The sequence below is a fragment of the Amyelois transitella genome, chromosome W (assembly GCF_032362555.1).
Source record: "Amyelois transitella isolate CPQ chromosome W, ilAmyTran1.1, whole genome shotgun sequence".
NCBI classification, from domain to species: domain Eukaryota; kingdom Metazoa; phylum Arthropoda; class Insecta; order Lepidoptera; family Pyralidae; genus Amyelois; species Amyelois transitella.
In genome coordinates this window covers 5449250-5470341 of record NC_083536.1, presented here as the reverse complement: position 1 = coordinate 5470341, position 21092 = coordinate 5449250, and the positions used below count along the sequence as shown (strand labels likewise).

The following is a 21092-nucleotide window of genomic DNA, read 5'->3' as shown; positions in this document are numbered from 1 at the left end:
AAACCAATCTTTCCCAACATTTCCGTCTCTTTTCCAAGATTCTGGAATATTATCTATCTTGTATCGCATGGCAAGCTCGTAAGCTAATTTTTTGACATCATCAGGTAACCATTCAAAATAGATATTGGCACATTTGATTAAATAATTAGATATCATGGCCTCTTGTTCTTGATTAAAACCTAAGCGGTTTTTTTTTATAACCTACCTCAATACAAGTTCCGTCTCTTTTTTTCTTTACGTATTTAAACAGTGTTACATGACAAATATCGTATTCTGTAGCAACGTCTCTATACTTTATATTTTTTTCCAGAACTTCTTTAGCTGCTAACTCAAATACTTCTTGAGATGTAGACCCCCTTGTGCTCTTCTTTTTATATTTTTTATTTATTTATTTATTTATTTACTAATTTATGTACACAGAAAACATCGAGACTGATAAACACAAGAAACAAAATTACAAAGGTTCTGCTTATTTCAAAAGAAATCTCTTCCAGCAGACCCGAGATAGGAGACATGATGGAAAGGGTGACAGGCGTGTACTCCACTCACACAACTAATAATAGACATACATAAACAAATACATAAATAAAATATAATAAAATACATATATAAATACAAAATAACAAACTTACATAAAGTAAATACAATATATACCAAATTAGCAAGGCTTGGAGAGGTAATAAATTTTAATTATTTTTTTAAATTTGGACAGTGATTTAGAGTCACGTATTTTAGGAGGCAGTGAGTTCCACAATCTAACAGAGAAGGAGTTGGAGAAAGTGGCCGAACGATGCGTAGGGAATTTAAGCATGGTCCTACGATGAGACCTGCATGGAGTATCAACAGGACAAACAAAGGTGAAGCGGTTGCGCAGATATGAGGGGTATGCAGGATTATAGAGAGTATTGTAAAGAAGGCAAAGTATTCTCATATTTCTACGCAAACGAATGGGCAGCCAGTTTAGTTGCCTGCGAAACTCCGAGACGTGATCATACTTCTTGAGGCCAAAAATGAATCGGATACACAAATTCTGGAGACGTTCCAGTTTATCAAGGAGTTCCTCGGTAGCATCCAAAAAGCACGCGTCAGCATAGTCGAGGAGAGGAAGAATGAGGGATTGACATAAGGAAACTTTAGTTTGAAAAGGCAAAAAATTTTGGAGACACTTCAAAGTGTGGAAGGAATAGTGTACCTTGCGACTAACCTCGTGAACGTGCTTCGACCAGCTAAGTGTAGAATCCAAAATAACACCAAGGTTCTTCGCAGATTCCGCAAAAGCTATAACCGAACCATCCAGAAGTAATGGGGGTAAGTCACACAGGTCAATACGACTGCGTAGAGGCTTACCACCAATGAGCATAGCCTGAGATTTCGATGGATTTATTAATAACCCAAAGGAGCTAGCCCAGCGACTCAGCTTGCATAAGTCATCGTTCATGGAAGCCACAGTTGTCTCAACCTCATCAACCAAGCACTGCCGGTAAAGCTGCAAGTCGTCTGCATAGAGATGTATACTAGAAGATAGAATATTAGTAACAGTATTAATAAACACAGAGAAAAGCAAAGGAGAAAGGACACCACCCTGGGGTACACCAGCACTGAGCTCACGCCAGTCAGAGGAGATCTCTCCGAGGCGAACACACTGCGAGCGACCCCGAAGGTAGGAAAAAAACCAGGCAAGAGCAACAGGTGACACGTTAATAGACCGGAGAATTCCGAGAAGGATATCAAAATCAACAGAGTTGAAGGCACTGCTGAAATCGAGAAGTACAATCAAAGTTAGGGATTTGTTTTCCATAGCCCAGCGGATGTCATCGGTAACATTAAGCAAAGCCGTCACAGTACTATGTCCCGCACGGAAACCTGACTGAAAAGGACTAATTATGTTGTTATGATTTAAAAAATAAGAGAACTGCCTTTGAACAATCAGCTCAGAAACTTTAGATAAAAAGGGTAAGATAGATATAGGTCTAAGCTATGAAAGTGATGAAGGATTAGAGACTTTAGATAAGGGAATGACATGAGCTAGTTTCCAAGACGCAGGGAAATATCCGAAAGTTAGGGAGAAATTAATTATATGAGTAACAACAGAAAGAATAACAGGGAGAAGGAGCGTTATCATTTTAGCAGAGATCTGATCATCCCCAGCCACGTTAGAAGTGACATGAAAAATAAATCTTTCAACTTCATCCTCAGTAACACATGAAAACTCAAAGGCAGTGTAAGGCGGAACAGGAAGTTTGGATAGTTGATTCAAAGTGTCAGATTTAGAGGCAGAAGACAGAGAAACAGGCGGAAGAGAAAAATGTCTGTTAATGTCGTTTGGGTCTAAGTTACTGTGATCGAGAACCGAAGATTTGCCAATACCGACAGATCTAAGAAACCTCCACACATCAGCAGGACTACGACCAACGAGAGAATCATGAAAGTAATTTCTTTTAGCATCCCTATGTACACATACGACTGCAGCGATTGCAAAGGACCTTGAAAAGCGAGAGATTGTGTTCAGTCGGGTGACGCTTATACCTGCGCTTGGCTTTATCTCTTCGTGCCATAGCTTCTTTGATTTCGCTAGAAAGCCACGGTGCAGGGTTTCGTTTAGCCTTAATACGTCTGAGGGGAGCATGTAGATTGTAAATCTTCACCACAGCATTGTTAAAACATTTCACCTTCGCATCAACATTATCACTGTTATAAATAGGAGACCAGTCAATATTCATAGCCTCTTGATGAAATTTCTCCAAGTTTATACCCTTAAAATTACGACGGAAAATATAATGAGGAATCCTCTTAGGGGGAGAAATACAATAAGATAAATAAAGGAGGTCATGATAAGAAAAAGGGGCAGTAAGTTGACCATGACACGCCACCAAATCACAGGAAGATACAATTATAAGGTCAAGGAGAGAGGGTTTACGATTAGGCACGTGGTGGGTAGTCGAAAGAGGTAAAATGTGAAGATTGTAAGATGTTAAAAGGTCTTGAAGTCGATGAGTCCGTAAGTCATTTTTGACGAGGCATGTATTTAGGTCACCCATCAGAATTACATGCTCATAATTAGGGCAAAATTCGTTGAGGAGATTGTCAAGGGAATCAAAATAATCAATGCGAAGGCTTGGACTGTAGTAAACTGCTATAAGTATTTTTGTATGGTGTGGATTTATTTCAATGAAAAGGTGTTCAGATTCAGAGTGAGCAGGAGAGGCGCTAAGCAGTTGATAAGGAATATTATCACGTAGATAGATCGCAACACCGCCACATTGCCTACCCACTCTATCATTGCGCAACAAAATAAAACCTGGTATGACGAAGTGAGAAGAAGGGAGAGAAGGCTTAAGGAAGGATTCGGAAATCAACAAAGCGTCAAGATGAGCACAATCAAAAGACGCGATGATATCAGAATAATGTCCAGGAACACTTTGGGCGTTGATATGTGCGAGATTGAGATTACGAGGGTAAATGGAAAAAAGGGAGGAGAGTTGGTCATGTAGACCGTGACTGTCAGAAGCACACGTGAAGGACTCGTTACCTCCCGCGCTGACAAAACTATCAGATGAGGAGCAACTGAAAAAGCTGTCATCAAGGTCAATAAGGATATCATCTGCCATGATAGATAAAATATATAAAAAATAAACAAAAATATATAATATATAATATATATAATATTATAATATATAATATTATAATATATAATAATAAAATATAAATCAGAAATAACGAAAGCAAAAATCTGTACATTGAAGATATTTAAGAAAAAATATTGTAAGGGGTCTTTTTAGGGTCAATAGAAGGCAAAAAATTTTTTTTTTTAAATTTTTGTCTGTCTGTCTGTCTGTCCGTCTGTATGTCTGTATGTTTGTACGCGCATCACGCAAAATCTACCGAACGGATCTGAACGAAATTCGGCACAGATATAGTTAGTACCCTGGATTAGAATATAGGCTACTTTTTATCGATTTTTGAATCGATATAAAAAGCTATAAATAATTAATTATCATATTTATTATGATTGAAAAAATTGCATTTTATTGATTAAATTAATTATGCTTTGTTTATTTATTTAGTTCCCGTGGTTTAGATATTTATTTTTTGCCCACCCGATACGAGATGGCGCCTCATGAGAATTTAAGACATAACACAATTGTAGCCGCTGGCAAAATTTTTAATTAATTATATAATTAAAACTTCTTTTATTCATTGATTCAGTTTCGCCAGCACTTACCGTTTCACCACATCTTTGAGAAGAATTTTTTTTTATGTAGGTAGTTTGACGCGCCCCGCATCGGCGACGGTTGCCATGCTCCTCAAGATTAGCAGGAATAACACACATGTAGTAACGCCAGTACTTACCATTTCACCATTGATTTAGTTCCCGTGGTTTAGATATTTATTTTTTGACCAGTTTGACCCTTTTCCTTTGTAAAGTGGCACGAAAACAGCCTTACACCAATCTTTTGGTACTCGGCCGCTTCTCCAACACAAATTGAAAAGGCTGTACAACTGTCTAGCTACGACACCTTTTCCTGCTTTTAGCATCTCGACCGACACTCTATCATACCCAGCAGCCTTACCCGCTTTCATACTCTTAAGTGCTTCCACAATTTCAAACATTTCAATTTCGCCTTCCATCTCATTCTCTTTATCTTCGCTATAGCAGAACTCTTTCTTATTTTCTTCCTTTTTTTCAAATAAACTCTCAAAATAGTCCTTCCATATCTTTAGCACACATTCTTCTCCTTTCACAACGCTACCATCCTGGCATCTGATCCTAGTCAGCTCTCTGGTTATAGTTTTTCCTCGGGCTGACCTTACGGATTTCCAGAATACTTTCAGATTTGACTGAAAGTCTTCTGATAGCCTTTTATCAAAATCCTCTTTATACTCTTCTTTCTTTCTAATCACAGCTTTCTTAACCAAATGTTTCATTTTTTTATATTCCTTACGTGCTTTATTCACATCTTTATTTATTTATTTACTAGCTGTGCCCGCGACTTCGTCCGCGTAGAATTGTTATTTTGAGCATCATTGAAGCCCTCAAGGATGAATAATTTTCCCCGTTTTTTTTCATATAGTCCATTTTTTGTTTTTTCGTTAAAGTTGCAGCGTGATGTTATATAGCCTAGAGCCTTCCTCGTTAATAGGTATATTCAACGCAAAAATAATTTTTCATTTCGAATCAGTAGTTCCTAAGATTAGCGCGTTCAAACAAACAAACTCTTCAAAAAAATTGATGTACCTACGTGAGTGCTTGTTTGAGGATGCTACTCAATCACGCAAATTCTATTGGATGGATTTTGATGAAACTTACGTACACGGGAAGAATAATGCCTGGAATAGAACATAGTTTATTTTTCTTACAAAAGCAAAGCTCGGAAGCGCAGCTGTTAAAAAACGAATAAATTCTAAAGACAAAAAAAGGAAATTATAATAATGGAAAGTTAAAGTACCTATCTCTTTGTTTACAACATTTGCTGTCTTGCCCATTGGAGACATCACAAATTAACTGTCACAGCTGGTGACCCGCGAGCAAGCGACGTAGAGCTGTCCGTGTGAGAAGCAAATCGTCCTGAGGTCGACTCCGGCTGCTCCAAGTGTTTGACCTTGCGATTTGTTAATTGTCATCGCGAAACATATAGCCATTGGAAACTGTACACGCTTAATTTGAAATGGAAAGTTGTTGGGAATGAGGGGAATGCGCGGTATAAAAACAATTTCACCAGCTGCACAACCAGTAAGAATTTTAGCTTCTATTATAATGTTATGAAGCGACACCACTTTAAGGCAGTCCCATTACAAAATGGAATGTCTACTTTTAGAGCAATTGTATGCGCGGGCAGTCCAGATGCCGAAAGTGAATTAAGGAACTCTACCGAATAAGTACCGATGCTGCAAGAAGAATTAATTGATAAAAAAATCGATGTAGATATTGTTTGTGTGACTGAACATTTTATGGAGTCAGGCTTTGAAGATATTTTGAACATCTCAAACTTTCGTCTTGCGGCACACTATTGTAGGAATGGTATAAAACGTGGTGGTTCATGTATTTTGGTAAAAAATTGTATTCATTTTAAAGAGTTAAAATGGGTATCAGAACATTCGGTAATTGGTGTGGTTGAATATTGCGCAATAGAATTAACTCAGTATCGATTAATTCTATTATGTGTTTATAGACCAGTCAAATCTATAGTAGTCAAATGATTATAAAATACTTTTTACGCTCAATTAGATCTAATATTAAAGACATTAAGTATGAATTCGAATAAACAAATAGTAATGTGTGGGGATTTTAACATTAACATTTTAATAAAATCCGACTTATCTCAAGATTTTGAAAATTTCCTTAGTTAAAAAGTAAAAAAGTAAAAGTAAAAATTTATTTATTTCTTCACGAAATACACATAGAAGTATCATTAGTACATAGTATCATTCTTAAGCTAGATATTTCGTGAAGACTGGTGCTCGAAATAGGCTGAAACAGCCTGTCACACAAGACACCAGGCCTCACCTCCTGGATTTAGAAGCATACTTATTATTAGTAATAACAAGTGATAAATTTATGTAAACTACACATATACCTATACATATATATCCACATACATATAAACATACACAAATACATACATAAACCTACATACATATACATACTTGATATAATCTTCGGGTTAGGTTATGGTAACGCATTTTATGTAATTGGAGTCAATAGGTGTTTAATATCGCATTCATCTAGTTGCAAAAGATAGTTGAACATCTGTTGCTTAAACTGCATTCTCGTCAATCCAATAATATTAATTCTCTTTTGTATTAATGAGTAAATTCTAGGGGCTAAAAAGTTATATGTTCTTTGAGCAAAGCGGGTTTTACATAAGGGGGCATTAAAGCGATATCTTCGACCGATGAGGGGAATATGCTGCGCTGAGTTTCGATGAAACCTGCGCAAGATATGGGATATAAAGAGTTTCCGTACGCTTAACGTTTTAGTTCTGAAATGAAGGAGTGCTGTTGGATGGCGAATAGGCAAAAACATTAGTACTTTCAAGACTGCTCTTTGCGCTCTTTCCACTTGAACAAAATATTCCTCTGCCGCTCCTCCCCATGTGGAGATACAATAGCAAAGTATAGACTCGCATAAAGCTTTATAAATAGTAATAAGTAGAGGAAAATTTGCTACAGTTCTAAGGTTCTTGAAAGCAAACATCAGCCTGCGGACACGTTTTGCTAAAAGAGCTATGTGAGGTTTCCAATTCAAGTGTTCGTCAATCAAGACACCCAAGTACTTTATAGTGTTAGTTCGACAAAGAGATGAGCATTGATAGAAGAATGGAATTTCAGCTTTAAGATTACAGGGGTAGGTATGAATGGGTAATATAAAATTGTTATCTGGACGCCCTGCAGCTGTTATACAGAAGCAAATATATTTAGTTTTGGATGTATTAAGTGAGAGTAGATTATTCTCGAGCCAGGAGGTCACCCTCGCTAGTCCAGATTCAGCTATTAACCGTGCTTGGTTCCAGGACGAACCATAAAAAACGATTGCAGTGTCATCTGCGAACATTAGCATCTCGCCATTGTGTAGTTGCATTCTACAGAGGTCATTGATATACACAAGGAAGAGAACTGGACCCAGGACACTGCCCTGTGGTACACCAAAGGAGCAGGAAGCAGAGCTGCTATTATGATTATCTACTTGCACTCTCTGACATCTGTTATAGAGGTAGTTCGAGAACCATTTGAGAGGAGTACCTCTGATTCCTAGATTTTCTAGTCTAGTCAATAAAATTGGAATTGAAACTGTATCAAAAGCCTTTTGTAGGTCTAAAAATACGCCAATACATTTCTTTTTATCATCTATGGCGTTTGATATTTTTGATGTAAGGTTTAGTACAGCATCTTCTGTAGAGGTTTTCGTTCTGAAGCCAAACTGATTAGTGGGAAGTAGTTTATTTGATTCTAAGTAATTTGTTAATCTTTTAGCTGCAATTTTTTCTATTATTTTTGATAGTGAGGTAAGTAGTGATATTGGCCTATAATTAGAGGGATTGGTTGGATCGCCTGATTTAAAAATGGGTATAATATTTGCCTTTTTGCAACAATCTGGGAATATACCAGATGAGAAACTAATGTTGCAAAGATGTGCTAAGGGTTTACTAAGTACATCTTTGAGATTTTTATAAAACATATTACAAATCCCGTCATTCCCTGAGGCGCAACTAGATTTAAGACTGTTAATTATACTAGTGACCTCCATGTGGTCTGTCAAATATAACGATATGGAGTTTACAGGCCCATTATTATTACTAAAGTTAGCTGCTAAATCTGATTCTTTCGATTTTAATTTACTTAATGTTATTTGTGCTAAATCCTTTCCAATTGAAGTAAAATACTCATTGACATTGTCCAGGGACTCTGAAGGTGTATCCCTTATCGAGAGGAGGTCAGAAGCCGGTTGTTTTTTACTATTAAGATTCCCCACTTCCTTAACAACTTTCCATGTCTCCTTCGCGTTATTTAAATTTTTTGCTAATTTTTTTTTGTAATATTCTTGTTTTAGTTTTTTTACAATCTTTGTGCACCAACTACGATATGTTATATAAAATGATTTAGTTTTATCGTTGCAAGATTTTTTTAATGATTTGTGGATTCGATCTCTTTTATCCAACGATTTTAATACACCTGTTGTTATCCATGGTTTTAGTGGATTTAGTCTTTTTGGTAATTTAATTAGTATAGAATTGGTATTTATTGTATATTGAAAACGCTCTGTCAAAAAATTTGCACACCAATTTACGTCAGTACTTTTATAAAACTCCGTCCAACAACATTTTTCAAGGTAGGTTTTCATAGCATCATAATTTAACTTCAGTCTTGTTTTGGGATTTTGAGTTTTAGTTGTGTGATCGACATTATTGGAATAAAATAAGGTGGGCGAGTGATCCGTTATTTTAGTCTCCTCAAAAACAAGCGTCTCCCAGGGAAAGTCAGTTTTGACCATGAAGTGATCGAGACACGTACCGGTTGATGGTCTTGTGGCTCTAGTAACACCTTGTATTAGCCCATACGACGACATTAATTCAAGATAATCGGCGGCTTCAGATATATTGCTATCTAATGTGTCTATATTGATATCACCAGTAACAATTATTGAGTTTGTTTTTATGGTACTCAATAGTTTATCTAGGGAAGCAATGAAGTTTTTTAAGTTTTTATAACTGGGAGAACGGTATATACAAATAATGGTTGTTTTGTTGTCTATTTCTATGACCAAGCAGTTACAGTCAGCCATATTTATAGGTTCATATAATTTGTATTTAAGGTAATCTGCAACATAAACTACTACACCATCGTTTTGGTTGTAGGATTTTTTTACATGGGAGGAATTATAGTTAGTAATAGTGGGGATTACAGAATTCTCATTAGTCCAACACTCAGTAAAAACATAAACGTCAACCTGTACATCAATATAGGACGAAAAAAGCAGGAAACTGTCTAGATTTTTATTGATGCTTCGTACATTATAGTTCATTATACACATTTTTTGTGAATTTGGTAGTATTTGTTGTTGTAAAGTACTTGAGCATAGACCAGGATTCCTTATTTGATTACATATCACAGTATTAGTTTCATCAATTATGTTGTTAAAATCTAGATTAGTCGAACACATTATCAATTTTTAAGAAAAATGTGTAGCTGTGGAGTTGCAGTTGTAAGGCCGATAATTTTTGAGAATGCATACACAGTATATAGAATAATACAGTTGCGCGAGTGGATTTCGTCATGCGTCGAGAAAAAGGGTTGGTAAGCAGCATTATTAACGATCTTTAGCAAAAATATATAAAATAATAAAATATTTTCAATGTTAGTTGGATACAAGTTAAAATTTATATATAGATATAGGAACATGCAGCGGCTTAATACTAGTCACTTATGAACTATTTCTAGTTTTGGAAAATCGTCCTCGCAAGTTATCCTGACAGCTCTTGCACCTTCCTTCTGCCTCAAATAAACGATCCCGTGCGAAGTCCAGCAGAAACGGTAATTGTGATCAGTAGCGTAGTCTCTAGCCATTCGAAATAATTTTTTAGCCTTCGGTGTTAGGGATTCCGAAATATATACACGTTGTTCTGGTCCACTTATAAGCAACTGCTTCGTATTTAATTTGTTAACGGGATGCTGAGCATTATAGTTTTTAAGTCCAATCATTAACTTGTTTTTACTAGCAGCGCCTACAAAGTCAACTATAATTGGTTTATTTGTTTCAATTTTAGTATTAAACCGATGTATGGATTTAATTTCACCCTCATTTATATTGACGCCAATTTTTTCGCAGATGCTCATAAAGGATTTATGAAGATCTTGGGCTGTTTCTAGGCTGTTCAGCTTTGGGATATTTCGAATTTCTACTTCGTTCGCTTTCGATTTTCGCTCCAATTGATCGATTTTATTTTCCAACGTCTCAATATATCTCCTAGTATCTTTTTGCTCCACTTTAAAAGTGTCTATTTCTTCGCGCATTTGCTCATACTTTTGACTTAGGAAATTTATAGAATTCATAATTTCACTGTTTTGGTCCTTAACAGCAGATAAAGAATTTTGTATTGAGAATAGTTTTTTGTCCTGGGCACTGGTAAACTCATTAAACATGCTTTTGATTTCTTGCATAAATGAGCGCATTGATATCTCCTCTTCCGATATGAATTTACGTTTATTACGCATAGTAATCGTGTCAAGCTCTGAGTCAGAACCCGCATGTTGTTGAAGCGGCATAGCTGGGAGGGCGAGCGCCGAGGTACGAGGCGCGGGGGGCTCTGCCAGTGGGGTATTTGGTGGAGTACGCCTGAGAGACATTGCAAGTTGTACGAGTACCAGGATCTCAGAACGACGCAAGGATTATGTATAGTCGCCACTTATTGGAGGTCTGATATGGTTGGACGGTATCGAGACTTCAGTACAACTTCTTGTTCCGTCTAGTATAAGATGACCCCTTAGTCACGACGAATATGTGTGAGTAAACACTTTTACACGGACGTATAACTGTGATGAGTAATTAATGAATGGATGTTCTGACTTACACACTGATGCCTTCCAACTTCGTTGCGTGTGTGCGTTGTGTATCTAGTCGTTGTCCGGTATGAATGCAACTTCTGCCTTTTTATGCACTCCTATTTTTTTAGTATCGATTTATTTTGGTGTTTTGTACGTAAATTTTAATTTTATCAATAAAAACTGTTGACAAGGTTAACACGTCTGATATTATCCGAGTCCGGGAGGGGAGAGGGACACAATGTTACAATCTTAAATTACAAATACGTCAAATCACTAGACCAATGACAAAAACTTGTCTTGATAATTATGCACACAATTTAAATTTTTCATGTAGAACTAAAGTAATTGAGCTAGCATTATCTGATCATACAGCTCAAATTATTCATATCCCGGTTATATAATAATATAATAAATTAAGTTATTGGTACGTTAAAAAACGAGTTTTATCTCTGGAACACTTATGTATTTTTAAAAAATACATTAAAGATTTCCCATTTTCAGGCATTTATAACACTGATGATCCAAATATTGCTTTTGATTTTTTTCTAGAAAATTTCCAAATGTTGTATAATCTCTGTTTTCCTTTTAAACGTATTACTTTAAGAAATAAAAAGAAATTAAAGTGGATCTCTAAAGGAATAAAAACTTGTTGTAGGAAAAAAAGACTACTTTTGTGGAAATATAGAAAATCGCCATCAGTAGAAATTAAACAGACACTATCAAATTATTCTAAAAAAATGAATAAAATTATAAATTTAACTCAAAAATCTCAAAATTCACATTATATCACCAAATCACAAAATAAATCAAAAGCAACTTTACAAATTATAAACGACAGAAATAAAAATAATGAATATATTACAAAAATCGAAAAAAATGGAGAAGTAATTTCAGACCCAAAAACAATTGCAAATGCTGTTAATACACATTTTATTGATAAAATAGAAAAATCATCAAACATGTTAAGTGACAGAGTGGATTTACCGTTACAGCCACAAACTATGTTTCTGATACCTATACTGACTGAGGATGTTGTTAAAATTATAAAATCACTTAAAAATAAAACTAGCACAGGTTATGATAATATTTCTACAAAAGTTATAAAATTTGTTTCTGATGATATACCGGGCATTTATGTCATTTAATAAATTTGTGCATCACTGCTGGAATCTACCCAAATAGCTTGAAAACTACGGTTATAAAACCACTACATAAAAAAGGAGACAAAAAAGACATGTCTAATTTTAGACCAACAGCTTTGGGTTCAATTTTCACAAAAATTTTTGAAAAGTATTTATTTGAATCTATTTTTAATTACTTGACAAAATATAACATTTTATGTGACGAACAACAGGGATTTAGGAAAAATAGAACAATTAATATGGCAATTTATGATTTATTTGACATTGTTATGAGAAACGTAGATAATAAGACACCCGTGTGTGCACTGTATACAGATATGACACAAGCATTTGATTATGTCAATCACAAAAGATTATTGAATAAAATGAGTATTTATGGTATTAGAGGAAATGTTTTAAATTTAATTGAATCATACCTTCTAAATAGGAGTCAATATGTAGAAGTAAAAAGTTTATGTTCAAAATCAAAGAATGAAGAGGTTCACAGATCTGAATCTAGAATAAATAGATTCGGAGTACCTCAAGGAAGCGTACTGGGGCCACTGCTGTTTCTAATTTATATCAATGATCTTCCAAAATATATACGACATAAAATGGTTTTATTTGCTGACGACAGTACGGCCATAATCAAATGTGACGATACGAATGAATACGAATGTGACATAAATACAGTTTTAAATGATATTATAATGTGGTTAGACTCAAACAATCTAAAAATTAATTTGCAAAAACTAAATTAATGCAGTTTCATCAAAGAAAATCACCACCTAATACGAATATAAATTATAATGGCTACAGGCTGGAGGAGGTACAATCAACAAAATTTCTAGGACTTTCGATTGACAGCAAATTAACATGGTCCTCTCACACTGAACAAGTATGCAAAAAACTTTATAAAGCAGTATATGCTTTGTTCAAATTGTCAAAAAAAGTAAACATTTAAGTGGTATTAACTGCTTACCATGGTTTAGTTACACCTCATTTACAATACGGCGTTATTTTTTGGGGTAACTCGAGTGGTAATGACAAAGTTTTTAAGGCACAAAAAAGGTGTTTAAGATCGATGTACAATTTGCAAAGTACAGTCAGTTGTGTACCGATATTTAAATCACTGAAATTATTGACACTTCCATGTATTTTTATATTAGAATTATGTATTTTAGTGAAATTGAATTCGAATTTATTCAAAAAACTTTCCGACATTAGGATGAGGGTAGATCACATCTGACCCCAATACAAATATAAGTTGGTAACTGGTGGATTTAAAACTGCCATGATGAATAAAAATGTTATCGGAATGGCTCCCATAATTTTTAATAAAATACCCGACAACATTAAAATTCTCGATTTTGTGACATTTAAAAATAAATTGAAATCATTTTTGACAGACAGATGCTATTATAATATAAATGACTTTCTAAATGACGATTTAAAGGACTGGAATTAGCCACTTTGACGAATTGCTTTGGGATATATTTGTATGTGTTTTTTTTTCTTTTTTAATGGTTTGGAAGCAATTGGTTTTTTTTTGTTTTTTTTAATTTAGCGACTAAGTACCTTAATTATTGTACGTCTATTATAGACAGGCCACAGTGACACCTTACATGTTTATCATTTTTATATCTTTTATACCTGTGTACCACAATAAATATTTTTGAATTTGAATTTGAAAAATTTGATGGTTCGGTCATGTGGAGAGGATGAATGAAAACAGGTTGACTAAGCAGATATACATGGAGAGTGTGGAGGGAAAGGTCGGAGTAAGAAGACCTAGACGAACATATCTTGATCAAATTAAGGACGTCCTGGTAAAGGGTCAGGTCAAAAGTACCCGAAACCGCCGAGCTTGCATGAAGAGAGTTATGAATGTGGATGCGTGGCAAGTGGAAAGAGGTAGTCTCTGCCTTTTTTTTTTTTTTTTTTTTCTCCGAAGGGGAAATCCTTTTAACGGACTGCCTCCCGGGTCTTCACCCGGGAGAGTGTGGGACTCCTGGCATCTAATGTGCCAGCCTACCCACTAAAACCCCTCCGGTGCGCCCTTTTCGCCATTTTGAGGACATCATGGGATCGCATGGCATTTCACCAAAATGCCCTCCGGCTCCCCTGTGCGACTTGCCAGGGACTCTTACCGTTTAGGCGACCAGTAAGTTGCTGGCTGCCCTTTTTACTTCAGGGTCAACATTTGCCCCTAATGAGGCAGTAAGCGCGCGCGATATCGCGCACGCCTTCTGCCCCCCCGTCCCCGACGATGTAGGGGCGCGTTAGGATCTTGTTCACGCGCCCTCTCAGCGGCCTCCTTCTGCGAGATGACGTGCTCGCAGAAACAGACAACTCTCGCTACACAGCATCGCTGCTATGACGCTGTGCAGCGAGAGATCTCTGGTCCCTAGGACGGCTATAAGATCAGCCCGCTCGTCTGACCACCTCGAACACTCTTCCAGAGTGTGTTGGGCCGTATCATCTGGCTCCCCACACTCATGGCAGGCCTCTGTGGCCTCCCTTCCGATTCTATGCAGGTAATGACCGAAGCAGCCATGCCCGGTCATTACCTGCGTCAGTCTGAAAGTCACCTGGCCATGGCGCCGGTCCAACCAGTTGTCAAACGATGGAAGGAGTGCCTCAATTGTACGATGTCCAAACTCAGAGTTCTCGAGGGCGCTCCTCCATCGCTCCCGCAATGCCACAGCCAGGTTCTCGTCAGCCGCTCCCGCCATCTCAGGTGTCTCCGCCCGCCTCCTCCTTTCCCAGTATGACTCGCTTTGGGCCAGTGCGTCTAGTTCCCAGGGTGGGGTACAAGCCAATGCGCAGGCTGCGGCCCACGCTATAGTGCTATAGGCCCTGCAAATGCGAATGGCCACCACACGCTGAGGCCTCCGCAGCAAGACCTTATTAGCTCTAGTGAGCCTGTCCGCCCATATTGGCGCCCCATACAGTGTCATGCTGCGTGTCACAGCTGCATATAGGCGCCGACACGGGGCACCAGGCCCGCCAACGTTGGGCAGAAGCCGGCTGAGCGCCGATGCTGTTCCCACTACACGAGGAGCCAACTGTTTGAAGTGCTCCCCGAAATTCCATCGAGGATCCAGTGTGATGCCAAGGTATTTTATATGTGACATCACAGGGACCCTATCCCCATCCACCATTATGTACGCACCAGCTGGAGTCGTCCAACCTCGACCGCCAAAGGCGATGGCCTCTGTTTTGCTCAAGGCCACCCTTAACCCTAGCATGCCGATGCGGCGGATCATCACTTCCGCCGCAACAGAAGCCCGGTGCAGAGTCTCCTCAAGTTCGTGACCCCAGGCTGCAACAAGTGTGTCATCTGCATAGCATAATACTTGCACCTGGGGTCCGAGATCCCCGCGGATAGCCCAATCATATGCAATGTATCACAACAGAGGTCCCAATACGGAACCCTGGGGAACACCACAAGCCATCGCCCTGGACGTCATGGCCCCATCTCTCTTTTCGTAGAGTACTACCCTCCCCGTGAGGTAGTGCCCTACAATCTTCCTCAGATAAGGAGGTATGCCATGATATCGGAGCGCCTCGCCTATTACCTCGAATGGGATGGAGCCGAAGGCGTTTGCAATATCAAGGGATACTGCCACGGCCCCGCCCCCATTCGCCTTTGCCCTCTCCGAGAATGTTCTCAGCGACCCGATAGCATCCATCGTAGACCGCCCAGTTCGAAAACCAAACTGGTGGGTCGAGATGTTGGGTCCCTCCCCTTCTAGATGCTGGATGATCCGGGACGCTATAATGCGCTCTAGCGTTTTCCCGACCTCATCCAGCATGACCAGGGGCCTCCAACCACTGGGGGAGTCCTCAGGTCGACTCTCTTTCCTCAGGAGGCAGAGCCGACCCTCCTTCCAAATCCCGGGGAACCGCCCTGTTCGAAGACAGTCTTCGAACAGGTGCCGCAGACGGTCTCCAAGGTGTGTCAGCGCCACTAGTAGGACGCGGCCCGGGACCCCGTCTGGGCCTGGAGCTTTTCTGCGTCCCCGTAGGCGGGTGATGGCCCGGTCCATCTCCGTGTCGCTGACTGGAGGTACTTCTTTTTCCACTGAGGACTCTCTCTCGGCGGCCATTTTTGGCGGGGCAAACTCCGGAACTGTGGGGAACAGTCCCTCTACTACGGTGCACAGAAGCTCCGGTTCAAGGGAGGCCGTTGGGGAGGCGCATTGCATTTTGTTGCGCACTTGCATGGCCGCCCCCAGGGGTCCCTGTCCAGCGTAGCCAAGAATTCATTGTGTGCTCGGTCCTTAGCCTGCACTATAGCGGAGGACAGGGCCATTTTGGCCTCACCAAGTGCTGCGTACAGGAGCTCCGCCTCACCTGGCAACCTGTTCCTTCGCCGCCTGCATCGGGTGTATTTCCGTCGGGCGCTATTACAGGTGCTGCGGAGAATCGCAATCTCTTCTGACCACCAGTAAACTTGTTTTTTCGCAGGCAGCGGACCCGACCTCCTCATGGAAGCATCGCAAATATTCTGCAGGGATTCCCGAAACTGACAGGCCCTTTCTTCCACGTCGAGGGACCTGTCCGGCGTAGGCGTTTGCCAATTTTCCCACAAGGCCGCCTCTTCTGCTGCATCAGTATTGAGACTGACCAGGCTCCATTTCCGGAATCGGTTTCGCAGACGACTGTCTCTTCGGTTGAATGGTTGCGCCAAACCCGTTTTGGAGACCGACATTCTGATGTACAAGTGGTCAGAGAGGGTCTCCACATCCTCCAGGACACGCCAACCCGTGACTCGTGTTGCGACGGATGGGGTTGCGAACGACAGGTCAACTATTGACCCTCCATTCCATCGCACACAGGTGTTGGCAGTACCCCGGTTTAGGACACACAATCCCGATGCAACCACCCAGTCGGCAAGGATCCTGCCGCGTATGTCGGTGACAGGTGAACCCCACACCTGCGATTTGGCGTTAAAGTCTCCCGCCACTATGACAGGTACGGGTGCCGCGCCAGCAACAATACGTCCCACTTCAATAAGCAGGGAATCGAAGTCGCTTCGCGGCTTCGATGGGGCAAAATACACCGCTATCAGTATAATTTCTCCCCATCTGGCCGCGACATACCCCGGTCCGGCACAAAGCTTTACTAAGGGCGGTCTGTCTCCCATTCGGGGAATGGTAATAGCGACCACACCTCAGTGTCCGAGACCCAACTGGGATGCGGGGGGACAAAGTAAGGTTTCGATACGATGGTAGCACTGATGCACCACTGCGCCATATGCTGTAAGAGAAGATCCTGAGCACGGGCGCAGTGATTGATGTTACACTGCAACACCTCTAGGGTAAGTTGTTGCTGCCTAGGCATCATTGCTCCATTTCACCACCTATCTCTGGCGCCGTTGTAGGCGCAGTTGGAGGCGCCGCTGTCGCCAGCCGTCCTTTGGTACGAGGGGGGTTGCAGACTTTACCCCCCATTACGTGATTTGCCGGCTTTTTTGCCAGATGACACACCGCACACCAGGGTTCTTTAACACCACACGCCGAGGTGAGGTGCCCCGCTTTGCTGCAGCGGTGGCACAAGTCCGATCTGTCCACTGGGGAAGGACATAAGGCTCGAGTATGACCCATACCCATACACCTAAAGCAGCGCATTGGCAAAGCCTTAAGGCCAATTACTCTGGCGGCTGACCATCCTACTAGGAGGCGGCCAGCCGTGATCAGGGTATTAGCCGCGGCGACGGGGCAGGTAACTATGACAGCCCCAGTCTGATTTGGTGCAAGCCGAATTTGCCCTAGTTTTACCTGTCCTAGTGGGCAATTCCCGACCTTGGATACCTCGGCTTGAAGGGCCTCCGGCGTAACAGCTTCATTGAAGCCTGCAATTTTTATTTGCGCTGTTTTATATGGCCGAGATACCTCGGCGACATCCCCCACCAATTCTCTTATTTTGTCGGCAAGGTTGTCAGCAGCGGCGCCACTGTCCTCACCTGGAATCTCTATAATACGAGCCCCCGTAGCGGTTCTGCGCACCGCAACGTGCTCCACCCCTATGGACGATAATTGAAGAGTTGTCACCCTACTCATTACTGACTTGTAGTCGGTAGAAGTCTCCGGCTTCAGTGTCACTAACACCGCTGATGATTTGGGCAGGGTGAAACTCTTTGGGGCTTTCCTACTAGTTTGCTTTCCTTTGCCTAATCCCTTGCCCTGTCCCCTGCGGACGACCATCGTCCAGGGTCCCTCAACGACCGCTGAAGGTTCAAGGGTGTCAAGGGCGTGAGCAGGATCCTGAGAAGCGGCGTCAGGAGCAAGCCCGGATTTCATTTTCTTTCTTTTTCTTTTCTTTTTGCCCTTGGGAGCTGGGCCCGCTCTCGCAGGTGAAATCAGGGTGGATCCTGTTGTACCGGCCGTCACCGGCACCGTGGGCACCGGGTTAGACTTTGATGTGTCCGCTCCCTGGTTACTTACGGCTTCTTTAGCCTCGAGTCGCCTTTGGTCCGCTGCTAATGGAGGGCGTAATATCTCCTTAGGAGCGATAATGCGCCTCCTTTCAGCATCCTTGAGGCGGTCATTGACCATGCCTCCCAAAGACACGAACAGGTCCCGAGTAATGGTCTCCCGGAACTTGGTTAGGGTTTGCTCAACCCGGGCCATGAACGTCGAGTCCGAGGTGTTCTCCTGAAGCGCTTTTCGCTCTGAAAAAGCAGAGCAGAGAGCCTTCGTCTCCTGTCTCAGGTGAGCCAGTTCTTCACTCATCCGCTTATTGTCCGCCTTTAATTTACGAATCAACTCGGCCTCGGCCGTCTCCTCCTGCAATTTGCTTGCAGTGCCTAGCAGCTGCTGGCAGTTATCCCTCAGATTGGCCCAAATCGAGCTGTCCAAAGGTCCCGGCCTTGTAGCATTATCCAAGATGGACTGGGCAGCCTTTCGGATAGTCTCTGCGTGACTCGCAATTTCAAGCGGTCCTTCAGCGGTCTCCTGATGAGAGTTGCGAAGGTATTGCGTCCCATGGTTGATATCGTCCTCAGAGTTGGAGGGAATCGTCCTGGGTTTCACTCTACTAGCGTGGGACTTGGCAGGTCCTCGCCCTCTTGCCGCGGTTCCGACCTTGGACCCCCTGTCGGGGGGTAACCTGCGCTTAAGTTTCGGCCTGGTAGGGGGCGCTTCCGTCAAATAAACTTCAGGAAGGTCCTCCTCCGGGTCTGAAACATCGCTCGCGAATAGCGAACCGCCCGGCGTGCTGTACGGCGATCTCTCGCGCTCACATTCCCCTTTTGGGGTAGATGATCGCCCGCGGCTTCTACATCTGGCCACATTGCGGCCTGCAATTTTGGGGCAACGGCCCCGTTGTCGACTTTTGCCCCCCCCAGATACGGTGGGGCTGCCCACATCCAAGGACGTGGGGAGGGATTCTCCGACCGCAGAGCGGCCGGTACCCTCCTGGGGTAGTAATGTTTTGGAAGACGACATGTTCATTTTTTATCCTTTTTTACAAGGGTTTGGTCCCTGATGTTGGACGCTCGAGACGGGGTTCCCCCCCGCCACTCATCCCATCGGCGCGCCCGTCCTTATTGGGATTGGGGTTATTTTTTATTGAGGTTTTCTTCCTCGTAGCATTGGCCATGACAGCCCTGTCAGTAGGGGCGAAGATTTGCACCGCATCCACTCTGGTCTGATAAGAGCAGACGAGAGGGAGCGAGATCCAACCCGCGGTAGCCCAAAAAGGGCCCCGTCTGCCGAACAACAAGGCCCAGAAGGGCGGCCCTGCTTTTGCGGGATATTAGCCAACAACAAATAAGACCCTGAATATCAGGGAGTTATTTGCTGTTGCCCAGGGTGCACCGTCCGTGGCTCTTGTCGGCCCACCGCTGTCACCGGATTCATTTGAATCAAGCAACAGAAGCAAAGCCTTCAAGAGCCAGGGCACTCGAGGAGGTTTCCCGCAGATCTTAGCACCCCGAGGTAGTCTCTGCCTACCCCTCCGGGAAAGTGGCGTGATTTTATGTATGTATGTATGTACAAAACAAATGGCTATGATTGGGACGTCCCCTTCATAACTGTCCCTTTCAAGCCTACTATTTTACATTAGGTTTGTGATATATTTTAACTTATTTTTCAGATTAAAAATGCCACCTAAGAAGAGAACGCGAGTTGATGCACATAAAATTGAAGAAGCAGTTAATGAAGTTTTATAAAAAGGTATTTCAGTGAGATCGGCTGCGAAGTTAATTAATGTAAGCAAATCCCATTTGCATAGATTTGTAGGTGACCTTCCTACCTTGCATGTGTATATATATCAATTATACATTTTACCATTTTATTTATACACGTTTATATTTCATAATTTAAACCTTAACAAATTTTATATTTACAATTTATTTATTTACAATATATACACTTTCCTAATTCTAAATATTAATAATGTTTACACTTTATATTTACAATCTAAATCCTAATATACATGATATCAATATTGAATATCATATCGGATGTGCCGTGTACCAGTCAGTTGTAGTCGCGGTCTTATGGAAACGCGTATTATCCCCGTAGATCAAAACCGGTTTCGCTGGGCGTTGCGCGAGCGCATTCCTCGGCCGCCGTCGCTGACCATCGGCCAGTCGAGATCATATCCTGACGCGAAGCTCATGTCGCTTGTATATTCACTGCTAACGCTTTGTTTACATTATTACGCACGTACGCAATTAGCTGAACTTTCTATCTATAGCTTTTCTTCCGAACTATTATATTCTATCTGTGCTGTGATCTTAAAATTCTATCTTGCTATTCACTGTGCTTTTATCTTGCCTTCTGTTAAATAAACTTTATAAACATTTCCGTGAGTTAAGTGATTTATTCGCTACCTACACCGGACACTCAATTACAATTAAGCTAACTCCTATCTTTTGGCCATACCTAAACTGGTGACCCGTCTCAAGAACCCCAGAAA

The 21092-nt window shown here is 41.3% G+C and overlaps 1 protein-coding gene across 1 annotated transcript; it reads right to left on the bottom strand.

The window, feature by feature from the left end:
• Positions 1-17509: 17509 nt before the first annotated feature.
• Positions 17510-19615, bottom strand: LOC106140058 (uncharacterized). The gene has a single exon (XM_060954027.1). The coding sequence runs from the start codon at positions 19613-19615 to the stop codon at positions 17510-17512; it is 2106 nt and encodes a 701-aa protein (XP_060810010.1).
• Positions 19616-21092: the final 1477 nt, after the last annotated feature.

Coding starts and splice junctions, on each gene's coding strand:
- LOC106140058 (XM_060954027.1), bottom strand. CDS start 19,615: ATGTCGTCTTCCAAAACATTACTACCCCAGGAGGGTACCGGCCGCTCT.